Raw genomic sequence first — 24,751 nt, forward strand, 5'->3', positions numbered from 1 at the left:
ATAAAGACCATCATGTGAAGATAACCGTGGATTGGCATTAATTTAGTATTGGGGAAATCCCTAGATTTCATTTCATTTTATTTTATTTACATTTCACACTTACTATTTTATAAAGGCTCAAGGTGGCAGACATATCCTCCTTCTTCTAATATTGGGGAAATCCCTAGATTTCATTTCATTTTATTTTATTTACATTTCACACTTACTATTTTATAAAGGCTCAAGGTGGCAGACATATCCTCCTTCTTCCCACCTTCCCCATAACAACAACCCTGTGAGATGCGTTGGGCTGAATGTATGTGACTGGCCGAAGGTCACCCGGCCAGCTTTCAGGCTTAAACTGGGACTAAAACTCACAGCTTTCCGATTTCTAGCTGGCACCTTCATCACAAAGCTTCGAACATGCTGAAAGGCACTGGAAACTTTTATGCAAAAAACTTGAAACTGAATGTATACCCCCACAAATCTTTTAGTGGTCTGAGATCCCACTTAAAATTTGGGAAAACGATGCAAAAACACAAGGGCATGCCACAAAGTGAATGGAATGGAACTAAACATGCTGCCACAGTGAAAACTTTGTTTTCCCCATTTTAGGTTGGATGTGGATTTTTTCTCCATTTTTAAAACTATGCTAAGTTAATTTTTAAGAATTATGCAGCAGTTTGAATATTTCCTACCTCTAAACAGTGGGAAACACACATATTTTTAGCAGTTGTGCCAGTAGCTTCATCAAAGAAGACCCCAACAGCAGCATCCACAGTTAGAATAAAATATGTCAAGATGTCAGCCACAATCATCCCATCAAAGTTCTGCACATTTAGAAAAAGGATGGGCTATGTTGGCATGTTGCAGCCAACGTCCTGAGTTTTGGTGACTGCTGGCAGAGATACTCCAGGGATCTCAGATGAAGGTATCAGATGAGCATAATTTGTCCAGACACACATACACAAACTTGCATCAGAATAAATGGCCTAAATCTTTCATTGGAGCTTTGCATTTTGTTCATGAAATCAATTTGGGTTTCTTTAGCATAATATAAATCCTATAAATGCAAGGATTGTGTAGCTTCTATAATTGATGCCAGTTCTGTTGTTCTTAGCTCTGATTCTTTTCGTTCGCAAGCTGCCTTTCATTTTGCTCATCCTTCAGTCCATACACCACAAAAAACCCTCAAAATATTCCGTAGGATATGTTGTTAAATTATCAGTATCTTCTACTATTTAAATTCAGTCACATGCTGGCTGGGGAATTCAAGGAGTTGAAGTCCTCACTTTATTTAGGTATTTATTTATTTATTTTATAAGTAATTCAAGGTGTATCCAACACATTTCCCTCCTCCTATTTTCCCTACAACTGCCACTCTGTGAGGTGAGTTGAAGTTGAGAGAGAGTGACTGACTCAAGATCACCCATCTGGCTTTCATCATTAAGGTGGGTTTTGAACTCACCTCAGTTCAAACTCACCTTCCACTTTCTAGCCTGATGCCTTAACCCAGTGTTGACGAGCCCGTTCGGCACCGAGTGCGAAATGGGAGCTCATGTGCAGGGGACCACTGGAAACCATAAGAGCAGCTCCCCAGCGTGCATGCTCACCCATGGAAAATGAGCTTCCAGTTTCCAGCATGCGTACCCACACCAATCACTTGGTCTTCCAGTTTCTGGTGCACATGCACGAAGACCAACATGTGCACCAGAAACTGGAACCTCAGCTTGCTGACTTGCGCATGTGTGCCAGGAAGCTGCTCTTCCGTTTTCCAGTGCTCTGGCACATGTGAAGACCAGCTGGTGCGCCAGAACGCGGAAGAGCAATGTGTGATGGCTGACGTGCTGGAGAGATGGCTCTGTGTGCCACTTCCGGAACGTGTGCCCATAGGTTCACCATCACCTGCTTTAACCGCTAGACCAAACTGGCTCTTAAAGTTGCCAAGGTTGAGAAATGCTGCTCTACATTTATTCTATATTATTGCTTCCATTGATGCCCATAATAACCCTGGAAGTCTGTAGGCAGATATAAAAGCAATAACCTTCCCTATTTTTTCTCCAAAAACATGCTGAGAGCGGTTATGTACTGAGTATAGAGAGATAATACAGTCGGACTTTCTCATTCTTTCACCAACATATTATTAGCATTATTTTTTTCTAATACAAACATTGGAAATAAACGTATTAATTTTAGCACAGATCTATTGATTTTTGTTTTGTTTACTGTTACTTTTTCACTGTGATTCAGGTTCTACAATTTGCTGCCTGTCAATGTAGAGACAGGCCATTAGAGGGCAGGTTGACCTCATTCTTGAGCCCAGCTAAATGATTCAGTGGGAAAACCTCTTGCAGAATTAAGCAACAAGATCAATTAAAAAAAAAAAAAGATTTTCCAGCTTTAATTTTTGGGATAAGGAGGGCAGTTTATTTCATTCTTTTATTTTGGCCCGAGGTTATAAAATAGTTGGCCACTGCATCCTCTGATCTTTGTGGGGGGGCTTCTTGTATTTTTGGAATAGCTTAATCAAAAACAATTAGAGATAAAAATAGAATTAGCATCAAAACCAAAAAACAAGTCATTTTAAAGTACATCTTAAAATATCTCACAAAAAAAAGAAAATTTGCCAGTTGGGGAAGAACTGTCACTGGATATTAGAAGAATGTCAGATTTGAAAGGTACGGGAGAAAAAGAAATCTGTTAATTTTAATGTCAGCTTGACCACTTTCTGTTTATTTTGGTATCTGCTGCCTTATAACAGGATATTTGTTGCTTTATTCTCTAAAGAAGAGAATAAAGATGATTAGATGATTAGAGAAGAGCAACAAAGATGATTAGAGGACTGGAGGCTAAAACATATGAAGAACGGTTGCAGGAACTGGGTATGTCTAGTTTAATAAAAAGAAGGACTAGGGGAGACATGATAGCTGTGTTCCAATATCTCAGGGGTTGCCACAAAGAAGAGGGAGTCGGGCTGTTCTCCAAAGCACCTGAGGGTAGAACAAGAAGCAATGGGTGGAAACTGATCAAAGAAAGAAGCAACTTAGAACTAAGGAGAAATTTCCTGACAGTTAGAACAATTAATAAGTGGAACGACTTGCCTGCAGAAGTTGTGAATGCTCCAACACTGGAAATTTTTAAGAAAATGCTGGATAACCATCTGACTGAGATGGTGTAGGGTTCCTGCCTAGGCAGGGGTTGGACTAGAAGGCCTCCAAGGTCCCTTCCAACTCTGTTGTTATGTTATGTTATAAAGTCAACCACAAAACAATTTATTTTTCCATAGAAATAAGATGATGAAGCTTTCAATAATATGGCTTTCCTTGGATATACTAGGGAATGTGTTCTGTTCAGGTTAGGTGCAATATTTTGAAATGTGTATAGCTGGGCTGCTTTGTATCCTACATATTCCCAAGCCAAGACCGTATCAAATGCTCTTCTTGAGGAAGTGACAGTGAACAGAATACTTTCAAGCTGCTTTGGACTCAGCATTCGCTGAAGAGAAAATCTCACCAAAGACATGAAAAAAAAGCTCAAATCAATGCTTCCAGGGACAGATATACATAAATAGACTCTATATTATTTGACTTAGATCCTTTCTCGTATCATTCAATAATAAAGCAAGCAAACATGCAACAAGAAACAGTAGCTGATCTCAGGTCTCCCAATAGTGTCAGTCCTCCTGTGTAAATTTCCATAGAGGTCCAAGGGTGAACACTTTCACTAGTATCTGAGAGGTTGCAGTTTTGGAAATTGTCTGACAAGAAGGTATAACAGTGGATAGATAGATCATTTGTTTTTCTTTTTTTGTTTTTCTTTTTATTTATAACATTTATACTTTGATTGGGAGACTGGATGTTGGCTTTTTCTGGATGAGACTGATTCACTAAAAGTCCAAAATAACTTTTCTAGACTGATTATTAAGCTGTGTTGATATCTATAGTACATACAACACACTAAGTAGTTCAAGATGTGCCAGGTTCTAACTGATAGACATAATCTGGTAAAATGTGGCACTTGATCTGCTGTGTGGATGCTTCGGTGGTTTAGGGTGGGGAATTTTTGGTAGGTGGATGGGTGTCTGGGGATTGTCATTTTTATTGGGCTAGATCTCTGGGTGTTATGTGAATTTCATTGTATGGGTATAGCGTGTATATACATACAATGACAATAAACTTTATATATATAAATCAAATTTATATTTTCTGTCAGCCCTGGACAAATAATTTAGGGTTTTTTCCCCCCTTATTCTCATCCATAAATAGGCACCATAAAGATGACAAAGTATTTGAAAATGAAATGCTTCCTGAATATCAAGTATTTAAAGTATTAGAAACATGAGAAACAATCATGAAAAGATATGGGTGCCATGTATGCTATACAATAGTATCACATATCCACAGAGCCGTGGTGGCGCAGTGGTTAGAGTTCAGTACTGCAGGCTACTTCTGCTGATCACAGGCTGCCAGCAATTTGGCAGATCAAATCTCACCAGGCTCAAGGTTGACTCAGCCTTCCATCCTTCTGAGGTGGGTAAAATGAGGACCCAGATATTGGGGGCAATATGCTGACTCTGTAAACAGCTTAGAGCGGGATGGAAAGCACTGTGAAGCAGTATATAAGTCTAAGTGCTATTGCTATCTAGAAGAAAAAGGGATAATAAAAAATTAAACTATATATTAGTTCTAAATTCTTATTTAATGCCTTTTAAAACAGGGGTTTCTAACTTTGGGAACTTTAAGACTTGTAGACTTCAACTCCCAGAATTCCTACCGCAGCATGGCTGGCTGAAGAATTTATTTATTTATTTATCAACAAATACAAGAAAACAAGTAACAGAGTAGACACAGACATGGACACATGAAAATTTTTTGCCACAAAAAAAAGGATATATTGGCAAAACATAGCCATAAACACATAGAATAATTACATATAATTGGGAACAGTAGGACAGGGATGTTAGGCACGCTGGTGCGCTTATGCATTCATGAAAGGTCCACGGTTTTGGAATTTCAGTTCTGGAAGTTGAAGTCCATAATAGCAATAGCACTTAGACTTATATATTGCTTCATAGTGCTTTACAGCCCTCTCTAAGTGGTTTATTGCCCCCAACAATCTGGTTCCTCATTTGACTGACCTTGAAAGGATGGAAGGCTGAATCAACCTTGAGTCAGTGAGATTTGAACTGCCAAATTGCAGTCAGCCAGCAGTCAGCAGAAGTAGCTTGCAGTACTGCATTCTAACCACTGTGCCACCACGCATACGATTTAAAGTTGTGAAGTTTGAAGAGCCCTGTTTTAAAATCTATTTCAACACTGATAGTCGCTTGATAGAGGCCAAAATGTATATTGGCACACAAACACTTTCAATACTGGTGAAAAGAAATTCCAGTGGGAAATGAAGGGGATTTAACTTTTCACCCTATTCTTAACAAAGCAAAACTTCATAAACTGGTTTCCAAATTATATATATAATTGTCTATGTATAAATTTGCAACATTATATGATTTTTCGACTCGGTCCCTAATTAGTTGAGATTCCTCATGTGACTAGCCAGAGATAGATTTTTCCATCTTCACTGGTTTTTGAGTATATAGCCAATCAGACTTACAGCATTTCACCTGTGCTTCAGAAAACTATAGATTAGTGTTCCGTTGAAGCCTGCCACGTTTTCATTCTGTAGAAGTTTTTTTTTACTAATATTTCTCATCATATTTTTTCCATGCAAAGGCAAAAGTCACAACATCATCAAGAGACAAGCTTCAAAGAAAAGTTTGATCTTTACTCCAAGTCTGCTAAGTTATTAAAGACTCATTTCAATTTGTCAAGCTACACTTCATCGATGAACAATGTTGTTATGAAGACATTATTCTCTTTTATACATAGACAGAGAATAATAATAGTATGCAATGCCTACTTTGTTCTTTGTATGTCACTAACATTTGTCTCCAAACGTTACATATTGCTGTGATCCCTAAAACTGGTTAATCTGGCTTCAGGCAACTGAGCATTGTAATGATTTATTTATTGCTAACAAGAACATAAACAATAGCCTACTGAACAATGGATGATGATCTCACTTGCTAGACTCCTAGAACTATTATTTGGAAAAGGGCTAATGAAGAAAGAATAACAGGACATGTTTCTTTGAATTACTGTAACTGCAAAGCATCATTGGATGGATTTATAATTGTAGTCTCAAGCTGGCAATAAAGACATCACTACTGAATAACATTAAAACACACGGTCTGGAATTTTTTCCACCAAACATTAAAGCTGTCTAGTGTCATTGGTGTAGTATTGAGAAGGAAGATGATTGTCAGCTCAGATGTGGGAACTCTTGTTTGTTATGTCCCTCCTCTCTATTGAGGACAGTCGCTTTGTCTCTCCATTTCTCAGAGGTTCTCCCATCACCACAGAAACAAGATCAACTTCGGCTTCTGTTGTTCCAGTTGCTGGATTGAAGCCAGCATGTCAACTTCTGAATGGAGTGGACTGGTTTATAAGCGGCTTCCTCTTCCACTCTGGAGAGATAAAACACTCAGTTTAAATTCCAACCCCGTCTGGAAAAGTGTGGCCAAACAAAGAGGCAGACGGCCAAATTAGACATTACCATGGAAGAAAACTGATCTTCCAATTTGTTTTAAACTGAAAAAGAGCCAGAGAAAGCTGCCAATGTGAGTGGAAAAGGAGGGGTGGGGATGGGGGCAGGAAGACTGTTTCATTCCTTCCACTTTGGTCATCTGTGTTTCAACTAGGCAAAAGAGCCCTCTATTTTTTCCTTCCTGCAAAGGAAAGAAGGGAGATTTGATACATCACAGACATAAGGATAAAGGATTGAGCAGATTTGCACCAGGTTCATATTGGTAAAAGGTAAAGGTTCCCCTCACACATATGTGTTAGTTGTTCCCGACTCTAGGGGGTGATGCTCATCTCCGTTTCAAAGCCAAAGAGTCAGTGGTGTCTGAAGACATCTCCATGGTCACGTGGCCGGCATGACTCAGTGCCAAAGGCGCTTGAAACACTGTTACCTTCCCACCAAAGATGGTCCCTATTTTTCTACTTGCATTTTTTATGTGCTTTCGAGCTGCTAGGTTGGCAGAAGCTGGGACAAGTAACGGGAGCTCACCCCATTACTAGGGATTCGAACCACTGAACTGCCAATCTTTCGATCGACAAGCTCAGCGTCTTATCCACTGAGCCACTGCGTCACATTGGTAGCTTCTCATTAAAAGACTGTATGAGTCTTCTTCACCATTTCTTATTTGACAGTCATCTTTTCCATATGTCTCCAGATAATGGATACTGATATACAGTGGGGTAAAAAAGTATTTAGTCAGCCACCAGTTGTGCAAGTTCTCCCACTGAAAAAGATGAGAGAGGCCTTAATTGTTATCATAGGTATACCTCAACTAGGAGAGACAACATGAGAAAAACACATCCAGAAAATCACATTGTCTGATTTGTAACGAATTTATTTGCAAATTATGGTGGAAAATAAGTATTTGGTCAATATCAAAAGTTCATCTCAATACTTTGTTATATATCCTTTGTTGGCAATGATAGAGGTCAAACGTTTTCTGTACGTCTTCACAAGGTTTTCACACACTGTTGCTGGTATGTTGGCCCATTCCTCCATGCAGATCTCCTCGAGAGCAGTGATGTTTTGGGGCTGTCGCTGGGCAACAAGGACTTTCAACTCCCTCCAAAGGTTTTCTGTGGGGTTGAGATCTGGTGACTGGCTAGGCCACTCCAGGACCTTGAAATGCTTCTTACGGAGCCACTCCTTCGTTGCCCGGGCAGTGTGTTTAGGATCATTGTCATGCTGAAAGACCCAGCCATGTTTCATCTTCAGTGCCCTTGCTGATGGAAGGAGGTTTGCACTCAAAATCTCACGATACATGGCCCCATTCATTCTTTCTTTTACACGGATCAGTCGTCCTGGTCCCTTTGCAGAGAAACAGCCCCACAGCATGATGTTGCTACTTCCATGCTTCACAGTAGGTATGGTGTTCTTTGGATGCAACTCAGCATTCTCTCTCCTCCAAATGTGACGAGTTGAGTTTCTACCAAACAGTTCTACTTTGGTTTCATCTGACCATATGACATTCTCCCAATCCTCTTCTGGATCATCCAAATGCTCTCTAGCAAACTTCAGACGGGCCCTGACATGTACTGGCTTAAGCAGGGGGACACGTCTGGCACTGCAGGATCTGAGTCCCTGGCGGTGTAGTGTGTTACTGATGGTAGCCTTTGTTATGTTGGTCCCAGCTCTCTGCAGGTCATTCACTAGGTCCCCCTGTGTGGTTCTGGGATATTTGCTCACCATTCTTGTGATCATTTTGACCCCACGGGGTGAGATCTTGCATGGAGCCCCAGATCGAGGGAGATTATCAGTGGTCTTGTATGTCTTCCATTTTCTAATTATTCCTCCCACAGTTGATTTCTTCACACCAAGCTGCTTGCCTATTGCAGATTCAGTCTTCCCAGCCTGGTGCAGGTCTACAATTTTGTTTCTGGTGTCCTTCGACAGCTCTTTGGTCTTCACCATAGTGGAGTTTGGAGTGTGACTGTTTGAGGTTGTGGACAGGTGTCTTTTATACTGATAACAAGTTTAAACAGGTACCATTAATACAGGTAATGAGTGGAGAACAGAGGAGCCTCTTAAAGTAGAAGTTACAGGTCTGTGAGAGCCAGAAATCTTGCTTGTTTGTTGGTGACCAAATACTTATTTTCCACCATAATTTGCAAATAAATTCGTTACAAATCAGACAATGTGATTTTCTGGATGTGTTTTCTCCTGTTGTCTCTCCTAGTTGAGGTATACCTATGATAACAATTACAGGCCTCTCTCATCTTTTTCAGTGGGAGAACTTGCACAACTGGTGGCTGACTAAATACTTTTTTACCCTACTGTATTTACCTTTTGTCTGATATAATCTGAAAAATGGATATTTTACTCAAATTCACCAGCTTTCTCCAACATGATACCCTTCAGATGAGTTGGAACTAGAACATCCAGAATTCCCATCAAGGATGACTAAGAATGTAATAGTACTAAGACATCTGCTCAAGTTCTTTGGAACTTCAGAAACTTCCTGAGTAAATCCATCAACAAGCAACTAGAAATTGTGTCAACTGTTTGTCATCGTTTTAAGCCTTTCCACATAGTGACTGAGAGCATCGCACAGTTCTTATTGTGGTGACATGTTTTCTTTTGGAATAGAAGCTATTACTGTAGTGATATATTGTCCTGTGAAATAGGAGACTATTGTTTCGAAGTTTACAACTAGTTATTCAAATGCATATGAACATGTGAACATTCCAGGGGCATATGGGTAGCCAATTTCCTACTGTCCTAATTAAAAATACAGATCTTCCTCCCAAGGATTACTATCATACACATGTTGCTCTCCAGTACCAATCAAGCCTGGGTTGGTCAAATGTCCAAAGCAGAGTTGGAAGTGCTATGACATTTTCCAGCAATGGTGCTGTGGGGTCTTAACAATGAACAGTCAAATATTTTGAACCAAAATCTGCTTAAAATATAAACTTTAAATCAAGAGCAGAAGACACGATGGGTCAATATTATTTGGCCAGGTTGGTGTCCATGACATTGCTTCAAGATACCAGTATGTTTCTCTCCTATTTTTCTCCAGCCCCCTTTCTATCCAGCTCTGATATGCTCTGTTCTGTCAGTTTCATAATGCGAACTGAAGCTCCATCATCTCCTATGTCCTATCTTCTTTGGTTGGGAACAGCATGTTTGAAGAGCAGTAAGAATGTTTTGATTCTCAACAGGGGTGCTACAACAGAGGCACATCGAGTACTTGCACAGTAAATTTAGTTTCAACGCTTCATACTCTACATTTTTCCCCTACAGGGAACCTGTGAAGTATACACCATTTTAGGCAACGCTAGATTCCTTTGGTCAAGTAACAACAAAATCACCTCCTTAAACAAAATAGCCCACTTCAAATGCAGCCAGGTAGTTTAAGCTGCATCAATAAATCATGCTGCCAAATTCATAGGGTCATGAAAGGGCCTTTGCTATTCTGGTATTCAATTGCTTACAGTCTTTTGCAGTCAAATTGCTGGTATTGATTTTGTTGGAAGAATTTGTACCTGACCTAAGGAGATGCTATTCTTGACATGTGCTGCCTTTTATCACACAGCTTAGTGGTCCATAGTGTGTGTATGTAGAAAAGAGACTGAGATAGATTATAGTACCAATCCAAGCTTCAGCAAAAAAACAGTTTAGCAAAAAATAAAAATAAAAAAAAGATCAGAACGAAGTTTATTAAAAGGCACAAGCTTTCATGACTTTTAGCTTATAAGTAATACTTGATTTATGGTCACAATTGAGACCAGGATTTCTATTGCTTAGCAAAGTGGTTGTTAAATGAATTGTGTCTGACCTTACAGCCTTTTTTTGCCATGGTTTTAGTAAGTTTATAGATTTTTTTTCTTTGAGGCATGTCTTTTCGCTGACTTTGGGTGCCACCTTTGTATTGTGAAAGGATTTTCCATGTCCGCTATTATTTGGGCAGATTAATTAGTTTAATTATTGGCAGAGGAAGCAGATTAGCAATCTTTGCAGCACTGTATTGATTTTCTATTATGTTGGGATTTCCACAGGGGTGGAAATGGTAACATAATTCTCTTCACACAATTTTAAAAGTCCTGGAGCTGTCTCAAATTTTAGGAAAGCCTGTTCCTTACCATGTTGCCTACTCTTGTGAGAGTTGGGCAGTGTCCAAGGAAGCACAAGCGTTTCTGACTTTCAAGCCTGCAATAGGGATTCTTGTTAGACACCCGTGTGGAAATCCCAATGCCACAAGTGGTGGAGCAGGCAGACCACTCAGTGCTCCAGTCTTCACACAAATTGGGGAAAGCTATCCCAGATAACCTTTCTGGAACAAAACCAGGGGAAAAAAAGAAGGAAGGATGTGTGTTAAAAATTGGCACATGGTCATAACAACTTCCAGAGACATAGAATGGCTATAATTAAAGCAAGTTATAGAACCCATCAGTAAGAACAAGCCAAACTTCAGGGCATCAGATTTCAAGGACTAGATTTATTAACTGGTACAGTTTTATGGGGAATCAAAGTTGTGATTTCAAACTGGCTTAGGAATAGTTAAGGCAATACATTTTTTTTAATGATTCAGTATACCAAACTATATGCATACTGTTGAATTCTATATAACTTAAATTTATCAACAAGATGCACCTTACAAATAATGACATTATCTCTATAACCATTGTGTAGGACCAGCTGTTCATTTTTAGTGGTCTAGACCAGGGGTCAGCAACCTGCAGCTCTGGAGCCGCATGTGGTTCTTTCATGAATTTGTCATCAGGAGTCATCTTGACTCAGAGAAGACTTTACTTTTTTTTAGAGCTAAAAATACACACATTCAAAATTCAACCTTGTTTCTTGAATGCAAGAGATGCTTTCTAAAAGGAAAATCTTATAGCTGTAGGACAGGCAACTTCTGTCTCATGGACTTCGTATGACACTCCATGCCTTTTTTAGACCCTGTGAGGCCCCCAAGGTTCTTAGGCAACTGGTATATATGTTATGTTTAATGTCTAGACCAGGGGTCTGCAACCTTAAATACTCAAACAGCCATTTGGACCCGTTTCCCATGGAAAAGAAAACACCGGGAGCCACAAAAAAACTTCCCGTGCCTGACTATTCCTTGAGCGGCCACAAAACTAGCATATGTAGTTGAATTAAACTTTCTGTTTTCATCTGAAACTAGAATGTGCAGAAATGGATAGAATAACACTTACAATTAAGGAAAAGAAAGAAACTGAATACTTTTTGACATGAGACTTATTTTATCAATGGTTAGCTAATAAAAACAGAAGTTAGAAACATGGAAATATAAGAAAAAGACTAATGATTCAAGGGAGATTTGTTAAAATGAATAAGCAATTATTATTATTATTATTATTATTATTATTATTATTATTATTATTATTATTATTATTACTACTACTACTACTAATACCAATGTAACGAACATTGTTGTAAACACTGTGATTATTATTTCCTAAAACTATTTGTACCCAGACAACACATTGTTTAATTGAAAATAGATTTTTAATATGTTTTTTACACACACACACATATAAAGGTAAAGTTAAAGGTTCCCCTCGCACATATGTGCTAATCATTCCTGACTCTAGGGGGCGATGCTCATCTCCATTTCAAAGCCGAAGAGCCAGCGCTTTCTGAAGACGTCTCCATGGTCATGTGGCTGGCATGACTAAATGCCAAACAGCGCACAGAACGCTGTTACCTTCCCACCAAAGGTGGTCCCTATTTTCCTACTTGCATTTTTTTTATGTGCTTTCGAGCTGTTAGGCTGGCAGAAGCTGGGACAAGTAACAGGAGCTCACCCCATTACGCGGCACTAGGGATTTGAACCGCTGAACTGCCGACCTTTCGATCGACAAGCTCAGTGTCTTAGCTACTGAGCCACCATGCCCCTATTATATACACTGAAAAGAATAGAATAGAATAGAATAGAATTTTATTGGCCAAGTGTGATTGGACACACAAGGAATTTGTCTTGGTGCATATGCTCTCAGTGTACATAAAAGAAAAGATACGTTCATCAAGATACAACGGGGTGTCTGGATCTGTGGATTTTACCTGCCATGTTTTCTTGCAAGATCTGCCTGGGTTCTCTGTCACAAATCCATTCTTGACAACACTTCCCTGGGATTTGCACACGCCTTGGGTATGGACAATCTGGGGTGGGGAGACGAACGTCCTCACTACAGAGAGGAACACATATAAATCCTCCTCCTGAGCAGCGACATTGGAGCTTACAACTTGGCTGGAATACTTCTCCATCTTGATAGATCTTTCCATTCACTTCACAACTGTCTTGGTCATCTTCTTCATCTGCAGCCAACGTTGTGAACCAATAAGGTAAATCAAATGTAAATATTTAGAACTCGGATAGTGTTCACACCTAATATTAACACTGGATTATGATTATTTCACAGTTTGAAAGGCTACCTGTAGCCTTAACTAAAGAAACCTGAAATGGAATCTGATATTACTGTTTAAGTACACAAAGGATCGTCACACAGAAGGTTATCTGTTCTTTATCATCCATGGGTGTAACATGTAATAAACAGGTTATCTGAGGGACCATCTCTTGCCAATCACCTCTACCTGACCCACTAGAGCGGGGAGGCAAGGGATGCTGCGGGTTCCATCCCCTAGGGAGATGCAGCTGGTGGGACCCAGAAGAAGGGCCTTCTCCATGTGGCTCCGTCTCTCTGGAACATCATTCCCCCAGAGATTAGAAAGGCCCCCACTCTAACACTCTTCCAGAAGGTGCTGAAAACCTGGTTCTGCCAGTGGGCCTGGAGAACCTAGAGCAGGATCAAGTCCATTAAATGGCTTGTGTGATGTGTTGTCGCTGGGGTGAGGGGTGGAGGGCTATTATATTATTTTATTCATTTATTATCTGATTATTTTTTAAATTAGTTTTATTTTTTATATACGATGCTTTTATATCCCTTTATAAGCCACCTTGAGTCGCCATATGTGAATAGGCGGCAGTATAAATTTTCTAATAAAGAAATAAATTAAAAAATTGGTATAATTATAAATTAAGGGCCAGTTTGGTCTAGTGATTAAGGCACCAGGCAAGAAAGAAGGAGACCTTGAGTTCTAGTCCCACTTTAGCCAGCTGGGTGACTTTGGGCTAGTCATTTTCTCTCTCAGCCCAACTCAGTTCACAGGGTTGCTGTGAGGAAAATAGGAGGAGAAAGGTGTGTTGGATATATTCAACACCTTCAGTTATTTGTACAAATAATAAAGGCAGGATATAAATAAACAATCAAACAAACAAAAATAAGCTACAGAAAGTAAAGTTTTAAGTGAATGTTAACAAAAGCTTTCCAAAGATGAAATAAGTTTTATAGTAGAACTAGCTACCCAGAAAGATAGTGCACTCCTCTTTACTGAATTTGCAGACAATTTCCAGAGTTTAATTTGGATTCTTGCATTATGTACGGGATGGAATTCAATGGCCTAAATGGTCCTTCCAGCTCGACAGCATATAATCTATAGGTCAAACACTAGATCACTGGGAAGACACTGGCAGTTTTATCATAATAGAAGAAGAAATCTCAATGAGACTTAGGAATAAGGGACTGACGAGAAGAGACACCTAAGGGGAGAACCCATAGGTGAAAAGAAAAGGTATCATAGGCATTGTAGACTGAGTCAGGCCTAGAGACTGACAAACAATTTAATCAACAACTATTTGAGGTTTTGTTCTTGTTGTTGTTGTAAAACTTATTTCGTTGTTACAGGGAAGGGCAATAATATATATCTTTGACTAGAAAGGACCACATCTTTGCTAGATCAAATAATTTGCTGACAAAAGAAATCTAGTGTCACCATCTACTTCCTCTCATTTTTAATGAAGGACAAGATATGAAACATATCTGCCTAAGACTCTGATATATTATTTTTAGTGAGGATAGAAAATATTGGGTTATTTGACTCTTATTTGTTTTTAAGAAGCCTTCAATGTATCAGGATTGGATAGGATCAGCGGTGAAATCCTCTGAAGTCTGCTACCGGTTCTGTGAGACTGCTACCGAGTACGCGCTTTGCGCACGCATGCACACCTGATGCGCACCAGTGCAGCACTAAAAAAGGAACATTTTGAAGCCTTCCGAGTTTGGAAAGGTAAGTAAAACAGCGGGTGGGGGGGAATGTGCCACGCAATTTAGATTAGCTGGAAAGTAGGAAATCCGACGATCCTAGCTAATATAAATCACGCTTCACAGCTGATCATCGGAAATACTGGTTCACCCAAACCAGTAGCATTTTTTACTGCCGGTTTGTCCAAGCCAGTCCAAACCGGTAGTATTTCACCCCTGGTTAGGATAGGATAGGATAGGATAGGATAGGATAGGATAGGATAGGATAGGATAGGATAGGATAGGATAGGATAAGACAGGACAGGACCAAGGCAGCCTTTTTTAGATGGAGGTAGCATGAATGTCCAAGTGCTAACCATAGTTGTTCTCTTTTTCTCTCAAAGATCTCCTAAGGAAGAAAGATATTTTCTCCTAGTTAGATTTTACTTTGTGGAGAATTGATATTTGTTTACATTTCTGCCAGCTGACTTCCACTCTCCAAGTGAGATAGGAAATTGAAGCATATTTGCTAAGCATTGCTTACATTCCTCTCAGCTACCATGGGAGCATCAGCAGCAGAACAGAAAAGAAGCTTAGTGTCATAAAATCACACAAACATTACCTGCCTACTTTCTGGACTATAATCATGATCTTTATGTATGTGATTGCAATTGTAGTATTCTTTTTTCAGAAAGATCTCTATCGAATGATGGGAATGTTTGACATCAAAAACATGGCCTAATGTGCTGCTTGAATCTCAAGCATATAAAGAGCCATGGTGCTACAATGGTTAGAATGCAGTATTGCAGGCTGATTCTTCCTACTGCCAGTGGTTCGATCCTGACCAGATTGTTGGGGCTAATATGATGACTCTGTAAACCGCTTAGAGAGGGCTGTTAAAACACTATGAAACAGTATATTAGTCTAAGTGCTATTGCTATTGCTATTGCTATCAAATGCTTAATATTTCATGCATTTCCTAAATTTTATTTAGGCTTTACATAAGAATGATTGTGAGAATTCCAATATATGAAATAAATAAGATAATAAAAGAATAGGCAAAGCAGCAATAATTGCTGGAAGATTGAAAAAAGTTTCCGCAAGGACGATGAGCCTATTCTCTTCTTTCTAACTCAATACAATTTCAATTTTTTTTCCAATTCAGGCCCAATCCAGGCCTATAGTTTTAACTGAGGTTAAAAAGCCAAAAGCAAGAGTTAAAAAGGCTTCTTTTCCCTCGTCCCATTATCTGTCTCAGTTCTCCCTTCTTTTAGTTTCTATTGACACTTTTGAAGCAGTGAATATTCATGAATAATATCCATGTCTAATTTGACCCCAAATCTTATGGAAAGTTTGTAGATTTAGGAACAGAGCTTTTAAGGTCTTAGTCAAATGAATTACCTAATCATACTGTATTATTCTGGCATGCATTAAAGTCAGATAACTCCATCTATTTTTAGGAAGCTGATGTTCTCCTCATACTTGGAAAAATTCCTATTACGAATAACAAAGATTGCTCACAGTTGCAGATTCCCGCCCTTCGCGTGGGAGCATTGCTGTAGTCACAGATAAGTCCCTGGTTCTGATCACAAACAATAAGGTGATTGCATGGCTCCCCTAACCTCCGAGCACATATGCTGCAACAGCCGCATCCATCCACAACCAAGCGAGACCCAGGTGGACAACGGGGAGGGAGCCATGGACAGTAGCATGGAGTTTGACAGTGCTGGAAGTTTGCCTGGGAAGAGAGAGAATAATATAACACAATGCCCAATTCAATTTGTATCTATTAAAAGGAATCCTTTATTTAAGGAATGTTTCATTAGAACAGGGGTGTCAAACTCAAGGCCCTGGGGCCGGATCTGGCCCATGGGGTGCTTAGATCTGGCCCATGGGGCTGGCCTGGAAACAGTGAAGGACCAGCCCGTGGTGTCTCTGCCAGCGAAAACAGGCTGGTGAGCCGTTTTCGGCTGCAACAGCCTCCTGCTCGAGCTCCGTTTTCACTGGCAGAAGGCTGCAGGAAGCTGTTGCAGCATAAACAGAGCTCGGGAGCCCTTTTTCGCTGGCAGAGCATTTGGGCCACCACAGGCACCCCTGACATGAGTGATGTCAAGCTGGCCATGCCCACCTTGGCCACAGCCACTCCGGCTCCCTGAGGTCAAACACAACCCTGATGCGGCCCTCAATGAAATTGAGTTTGACACCCTGCATTAGAACATCTTTCCTCTATCAAATGAGTTCAGTTCTTACATAGAGATGCTTCTTGGTACAGGTAGTGCTTGACTTACAACCAGAATTGAGCCTGGAATTATAAGTATAAATCATTGCAGTCATAACTTGAGGCATCATGTGAATAGGTTCAAAGTTACAACCATTTTTATAATGATCATTAAACAAACATGGTTGTTAAGTGAATTTTTCCCCAAAGGTTTTTTTGAGAAATAAACAGATATAAACACCTGAAACTGACTACATATATATATATATATATATATATATATATATATATATATATATATATATATATTTTCCTGAGGTTTTTGAGAAATAAACAGATATAAACACCTGAAACTGACTATATATATATAGGTCTTTGGTTATTCGAGTTTTCTCCCGCGTAAAATTGGAAGTGTCTTGGTGACGTTTCGACGAAGTCTCATTCGTCATCTTCAGGCTTCATCTTCTGCAGAACACGAAGCTGAAGCCTGAAGATGACGAATGAGACTTTGTGAAACGTCGCCAAGACACTTCCAATTTTACGCGGGAGAAAACACGAATAACCAAAGACCTACATACATATATATATATATATATATATATATATATATATATATATATATATATATATATATATATATATATATCTCACAAATCGCATGTGACCATGGGTATGTGCAGCTGTCATAACTCTGAAAATGGAGTTTTCATAACTCTGAAAATGGAGTTTCCATAACTTTGGAAAGGTCCATAGTAATTTTGAATGGTCATTAAGTCAAGGACTACATGTAATAATATTTTTTAAAAAAAGATATGTAGATATTCCAATTTTCCATTATTTCTAAGTGCTATGAGAATATGGAAGTATAAATAGATAAAGAATTGCCTTGGCAACATGGACATCATAGAAGTTTAATAATAAAAAATGGGGAGTTATAAATGGAAGATGGTGGACCATAATAGCTCTGAGAAAGAGTGAGGATAGTTGATTGCTCAGAACCTGGATGCCCACTAATCTCCAGACAGTCCTTAAAATAGCCATTCTCAGGTTAAATTTTCAATTAATGTAGAAAAACAGAATTGTATGTTGTAGCAAAAGGCAAGTCTCTAACCTTTTGTCTTTCAGATGTGCTGAATGCCCAAACATCAAAATGACTCTTAGTCTAATAATCTATCTGCAGAGGAAGAGTTGAGATTACTCTAGCCAGTTATTTAAGATTCTGATTGACAAAAACACTAATCACACACAGTTCCCCATGAACAGAGGGAAATCCAGATTGAAGGACCCTTATCACCTCATCACATGTGAAAAAAACTGAAGAATACATTTGCAAAAAAATTTTCTTCAGAGGCTAATTCTAACAGCAACCAAACTCCTAGAGCAGGAAAGGCTACTACTAGTATTACATACACCACAAACGTGAAATTATAGCTATCAGATCATTAGCTGGTAGAGGCTTTCATATATGCATCAAGTTCTTCCCAAAAATCTAGGATGTCATGAAGTATTGGTATAGTGTATGAGACTTTCTGCAATTGATAGATGGAAATTTTGTCAATCTGTGATTTTTCTAAGTGCTATCCATGATTGTTGGGATATATGCCAATGTGCCAATAACCATTGGGACCACCACAGCTAGTTTATGCCATTATGTTTCAATTTTGATTTTCAGTTCTTCATATTGTGTGATCTTCTCCAATTCTTTGTCTCCTATTCTACTATTCCGTGGTATTGGGCAAAGGAAAATCTTAAGGATTTTCCATCTATCACCTATCTATTTATCTTTCATCAAGAGGGAAATCTGCCATGATTGCAATTATCCTTGCCGGGCAAGGAAGTAGGTACTTAACACCAGAGTTGTCCTGTTACAGCAGTTACTGCTGCTGGTGGTAGTCTAAGGCTGGAAATGGTGCTATAGCCATTGGATGGGACAAATTTTGTCACACCTGCTGGACCAATTGGTTCATTATCTATGTTAATCATCTAGCCATATTTCTAATACTGAACTAAGGCAGTAGCAATTTGATTCAGTCAATAGAACTGTGAGAAGATGAGGTCTCCATAGCACAGGCCTGGAACAGGACAACAAATCTTGCTGTCACATTTCAGGCACAGTTTTAAATTTCTACTCATGCAGAAACTCAACCCTAGATCCAGAAAACAGATAATCAGAAATTTGAAAGATTTGGATTCTTGTTATTTAGTTGGTTCCAACTCTTTATGAATCAATAAATAATAGCGGAACACAATTATCTATCAGTAAATCAAATCAAATCTTTTTATTATGATCTTTGTCTAGCCTTTATAGTAAAAAAAAGAGATAGTTTGACGTAACAATTTCTTATTGGGAAAGGGAAAAAACCAATAGGACAATAAAACAACATATCTAATTTAAAAGTTTTGTGCAATTGTATAACTTGGTGAAGATATTTGGCCACCCGATATGTGAGTGTGTGGGGTTAATATCCTTAGATATAACTATAAAATTGATCAGTCTGGCCTTCATATATGGAAATGGTTGGGAGTATGTCTTGGACATCATAAAACAGACACCATGTGAGGACATGAGTGAGAGTTTCTACCTCTCTGGATCCACAAGGGAAAAGTCTCTATAAATAAGAACTCCCATTAAATCTTCCTGCCAGTAGAGTTAATGGGAGAATGTTAAAGTGGGCTCTGAAAAAAGCCCATCTATATTTGTTTAGGTTAGATTGTATAGATTGTATAGATAAATACAGTGGAGGGCTTGCATCTTCATACGTTTGATGATAAAAATTGGTGCATCATTTTGATGATCAGCGTCCCTGATTGTTTTACTATTGATATGGTCTTCTTCAGGGTTAATCGGCATTAATATTCAGGAGAGAGAGGCCAATACTGCAAAGTATCCATGGTTAGCATTTCAAATGAGCTGGCTAATTTTATTATCATAATTTTTTATTTTATTTAGTTTGTCAAACATGTATGAGATAACAGGTATAAGTATAAACATGGACTTGAGCACAGGTAATGAGTAAAAATAAATGGCAACAGTGTGACAGGGATGGTAGGCACGCTGATGTGCTTATGCACGCCTCCTTATGGGCCTCTTAGGAATGGGGTGAGGTCCATGGTAGACGGTTTAAGGTTGAAGCTGTGAGGGTTTGAAGCTGTAACAACAGAGTTGGGTAGAGCATTCCAGGCACTCTACTTGTTGCTCTGTTGCTGAAGTTGTATTTTCTACAATTGAGAGAACTATTAGCTTAGAAATGCAAGAAAGGAGTCAGAAATATGCAGAAGATGTACCTGTGCAGAAAAGAAACCATTCTCCAACCAGCTTCAGAGTAACCTATTAGATCTAGCAAGGAGAAACTGCTCAAAACCCTTGAATATGGAGATTTGGGGGGCTGTGGTAAGAAGACACTGCTTTTCTGTCACACCATGACACTGTTGTCCAGGTAGTCCTTAACTTACAATTGTTCATTTAATGATGGGCCAAAGTTATGACAGCCTCAGAAAAAAGTGACCGACAACCTGTACTTCCACTTATGTGTGTCACACCACCCCCATGGTCACGCGATTGCAATTTGGACACTTGGCAGCCAGTGTGCATGTACAAGCAAGTGATCAGAATTTGCAACCTTTTCTGCTAATATTCAGCAAAAATAAAGCCATTAAGTTGTTGTAAAATCATTTCCAACTTGACTTATGATTGTTGGGTCCTATGACAGATATTCCAGTCTCAATTGTGGTCATATGTTGAGGACTACCTTTGAATAGTCTCCCTGTGGAAATCAGGCAGACTTGTTTGCTGGTTTTCCACAAGTGTCTAACAACTGTCAATTCTTCGTTGCAGAATTTGAGTTGTTGTTGCCACATTGTATTTTCTTTCTGTTCTTCTACTGTGGTAATTTTATTTTTGTGTAGAATTTATATTGCATTTTTCTATGGGAACTACTGAGAATCATTTTTTTATTACTGTGGCATACAAATATGTATGTATGTATGTATGTATGTATGTATGTATGTATGTATGTATGAATGGATAGATGGGTGGATGGATGAATGAATGAATAAATACATTAATTAATAAATCCTACTTCTACATATGAATGAATGAATGAATGAATGAATGAATGAATGAATGAATGATCAAGCCTTTTGCTTCTGTCCTTTCAAGTCAACTAATGTTTGGCCATTCTATTCCCACCCTTTAGCTAACACAGCCTCTAGACAAGAAAACCTTATGTTGTGGAAAAAATGTGAATTTCTGTAAAAACAAAACAACACCATCATTCTAAGTTGTTTAATTTGTTAAAAAATATTTATTCATGTTTTTGCTTTCATATACAGATAGAAAGAAAAAAGTTTCAAAAAAGAAAATAAAAACAGGAAAAATAGAGAAGGGGCAAACCACATAATATATATAGAAAACACTTTGATTTTAAACATAAGATTAGATCTTGACCACACTGAGAAATTTTGATCAGGCTTCCAACAGAACATGAATTCATAATCAGAACGAATGTAATTCCAGAATGGCAATGTCTTTCTTTATAAAAGAGTAATGTTTACTGCTATTTCTGGGCTTAAAAAACCATAGTTGCTGATATAATAGTAGAGTCCATTTTTTTGACATTTAATTCAGAATCACATCTCTGAATTTTATTACCCTTCTCAGACCATATTTACATATGGATAATAAGACACAATGAGACAATAGTTGGGCTAGCCCACATTGTATATGTTAGCATCCATTCCATCATTTTACACTTCCAATATCTGGTAGAAGTCTATTCATGATGATCTGAAAAGGAAGATTTCCTTCATACCACATTACTGTTATCCTACCCAACATAAAACATTAGATCATGGAAATACTCTGTTGAATTACAGAGTCAGATATCATCTGTGTAAGTTACATGGCTAACATTGAGACCAAGAAGTTCTGAACCATGCCATAATTTCTCATAAGACTCAGGTCAAGTTTGATTATCACATGTATGATTTGCATGTAGACGAACAATGCTTTATTTTTGTAAACAGAAGTAGCTTTCTGTGTTAGAATTGGCTGGTGTCAAAAATACCTAGGATTATATTTCCACCTGATTATACAACTTCTTGGGTCATTTTTCTTTGAACCTATGCGGCTTTGTAGGAAAGATAGGATACAAATATCAAAAGTGTATGATGTCCTTAATGAATATCACACAGAAGGAATATTTATTCCCTAATATTTTGAAATTCAGCATGTAGAATAATAGATAAAAATTACAGGACGGCAAATCACTTTAATTGTTAGAATAAAGCCATAGCAGTAAGAAAGAGCTGTCCAACACTAGAACTAATGACCCGGAGAAGCAGAAGTCTCTCCTTCACTGGATGTGCTCAAACAAAGGCTGACATGGATGCTTTTATTTAGGTTCCAGCACTGGAGATTTTATGCTCCTTCCAACTTGACAATCCTATATTTTCACTGCTGAGTTTGAAATGAAATCCATTTGCTTAGGTGAGCAGAAATTTATGCAAGAGCAAGGCCATCGCCATCACTCTGGCTGCCTGCTCAAAGCCACTGACAGCCAAGTCATCTTCTTCTCTTCAAGAAGGAACTTCTTGAAGAAGTTCTTGCAGGAACTTAGTATGTCTAGTTTAATGAAAAGAAGGACTAGGGGTGACATAATATCAGTGTTCCAATATCTCAGGGGCTGCCACAAAGAAGAGGGAGTCAAGCTATTCTCCAAAGCACCTGAGGGCAGGACAAGAAGCAATGGGAGGAAATTAATCAAGGAGAGAAGCAACCTAGAACTAAGGAGAACTTTCCTGACAGTTAGAACAATTAATCAGTGGAACAACTTGCCTGCAAAAGTTGTGAATGCTCCAACAGTGGAAATTTTTAAGAAGATGTTGGATAACCATTTGTCTGAAGTGGTATAGGGTTTCATGCTTAACCAGGGGGTTGGACTAGAAGACCTCCAAGATCCTTTCCAACTCTGTTATTCTTTTCTTTTCTTTTCTTTTCTTTTCTATTCTATTCTATTCTATTCTATTCTATTCTATTCTATTCTATTCTAGTCTAGTCTAGTCTAGTCTAGTCTAGTCTAGTCTAGTCTATATAATTAGTTACAAAGCCTAAAAGATTTTGCATATCTTTAGGCTGCCCTTGGCTAATATCAGAATAAGGGGCCAGCATATTATTGTACAACTAAGAATGACTTAAACCTGTCTCTTTCATGGGCTGGGAAGGAGATGAAAGCAACATCATAGGAAATGGCAGAAGTGGTGTAATTCAGTATGAGGAAAGCGTAGCCCTGTGACTATAATTCTAATCGTTCAATAACAGCTAGGGCTACTTTGCAGTGAAACCAATCCTGTCACCCTGTACAAAGAAGAAATAATGCATTCATTAAAGTTTCAAGGGAAGTAGAGAATGAAGACATTTGGTTTTCAAAAAAATGTAATACCTTTGGATGCCACTTGACATGTTTCTTCCTTTCTCGATGTTGTCTAACCAGCTTGCAAGGAAACATATACTTGACATTTGACAAAGGACAACACTTAGACTTTACTTGTGAAATAACCTGCTCAAGAGCAACTGTGCAACAATGTTCCTCTTTGTCTTATAATGCATCTGCTTCCAAATTCCTTAGTTCCTGATTCCTGCATCTATCCAATTAATTAACAGAAAGTCTTGAAACTGGGAAAAACTTACCCAATTCCATTCAACTAAGAATTCTGAATAACTGAGTAATGGTGAATTATTTCTTGTATCAAAGCTTAGCTAGTAGTAAAGGAAGGTTTTTTTTTATTTTGACTATGATAACATGTCATTTTATCAGAAAATGAATAAAAGATTTCAATCACTAAGAAAGGATGGTCTTCAATGAATAGCTGGCAAGACTATTCAACATACTAGTATTTTCAACTGTTTTACTTTTGTCCAGTACTTGCTGTTCTTAGATGCTGAAAGGTTGTAACAATAATTTTATTTCTCTGTCTGGTCTATTGTAGCTTTTTGTATAGTTAGGTAACATTGTTTAGTTAGGTAATCTTATGGTCACAGACCTAAAGTCTCTGTGTTGCAAAGTTTAGAGACAATCACAGTAATCTGAACTCTTTTACTAAGTCCAAAATTTGGAATTCAAGGAGCAGTCCAAAATCACCGGGACATTTACCAAATGTTTGTTTTTTTCCATATATGTTTTGTTCATATGGGTGTGTGTATGAAAAAGAGATTGTGTTTTAATTGTACCACATTGTTCCTCCTGCACGTTCCTGCAGGAAGCATTGGTTGAACATGACCTTTAGATATTTTATAGAGCCAAAGTTGAACAATTGAGAAATCTGAAAAGGAATGCCAGCTAGTTGGCTTTCTGCCTATGTTGTAATATCAAAAACTGTTTATGAAGGAGAAAACTATTTAATTGATTTCTACACATGACCCTCAGCCAACATGATCCCATGTTATACTGGCATAATTAACAAATAATTCACAGATCTGGCTGCAAAATATGGGTCCAATCATTGTAAAGGAATTGTTTTGTCCTATTATTATTTTTTTTAAATTGGACTTCCACAGTTCATTCAAAGCAACATGTTATCTTAAGTTTTGCTTATGTGATACTTAAGCTGAGCATGCACAATGAATATTATTTTTAAAATTCCTTATTGCCTAAATTAGCATTTTCCAGTTTCCTTACCTTGGAAAGGAGACAGAGGAAGATCAAGAGAAACTGGAGTTTCATTCTGACACTTCAGCCTATCCCTCCTCAAGCTGTTTGGAGGCAGAAGTATGTCTGCAGTCTTTAGAGCCTGCGAGTAAACTCCCGCAAGTGTTTATACTCTTCTCTCCTCTGATGTCATTCCTAAGCTCCAGTATAAACACAAGTTGGTT

General features: G+C 38.4%; 1 protein-coding gene across 1 annotated transcript; it reads right to left on the reverse strand.

Annotated features, from left to right (window-relative positions):
• Positions 1–5,739: 5,739 nt before the first annotated feature.
• CCN5 (cellular communication network factor 5) lies at positions 5,740–24,715 on the reverse strand. Its single transcript, XM_058174295.1, has 5 exons — positions 24,558–24,715; positions 16,185–16,401; positions 12,646–12,900; positions 10,701–10,891; positions 5,740–6,502 (listed from the first exon to the last, which is right to left on the reverse strand). Exons 1-5 carry the CDS (start codon positions 24,600–24,602, stop codon positions 6,479–6,481), a joined length of 732 nt encoding a protein of 243 aa, XP_058030278.1. The 5' UTR covers positions 24,603–24,715; the 3' UTR covers positions 5,740–6,478.
• Between the last annotated feature and the right edge of the window lie 36 nt (positions 24,716–24,751).

Source organism: Ahaetulla prasina, chromosome 3 (assembly GCF_028640845.1).
Source record: "Ahaetulla prasina isolate Xishuangbanna chromosome 3, ASM2864084v1, whole genome shotgun sequence".
In the NCBI taxonomy this organism is placed as follows: domain Eukaryota; kingdom Metazoa; phylum Chordata; class Lepidosauria; order Squamata; family Colubridae; genus Ahaetulla; species Ahaetulla prasina.

Excerpts from the sequence above, each read along its gene's own strand:
- CCN5 (XM_058174295.1), bottom strand. The coding sequence starts at position 24,602 with ATGAAACTCCAGTTTCTCTTGATCTTCCTCTGTCTCCTTTCCAAG. Across the intron at positions 16,402-24,557 it reads TCCTCTGTCTCCTTTCCAAG|GCAAACTTCCAGCACTGTCA; the intron begins GTAAGGAAACTG and ends CTCTCTTCCCAG. Across the intron at positions 10,892-12,645 it reads CTTGCAAGAAAACATGGCAG|AAAGGTTATCTGGGATAGCT; the intron begins GTAAAATCCACA and ends GTTTTGTTCCAG.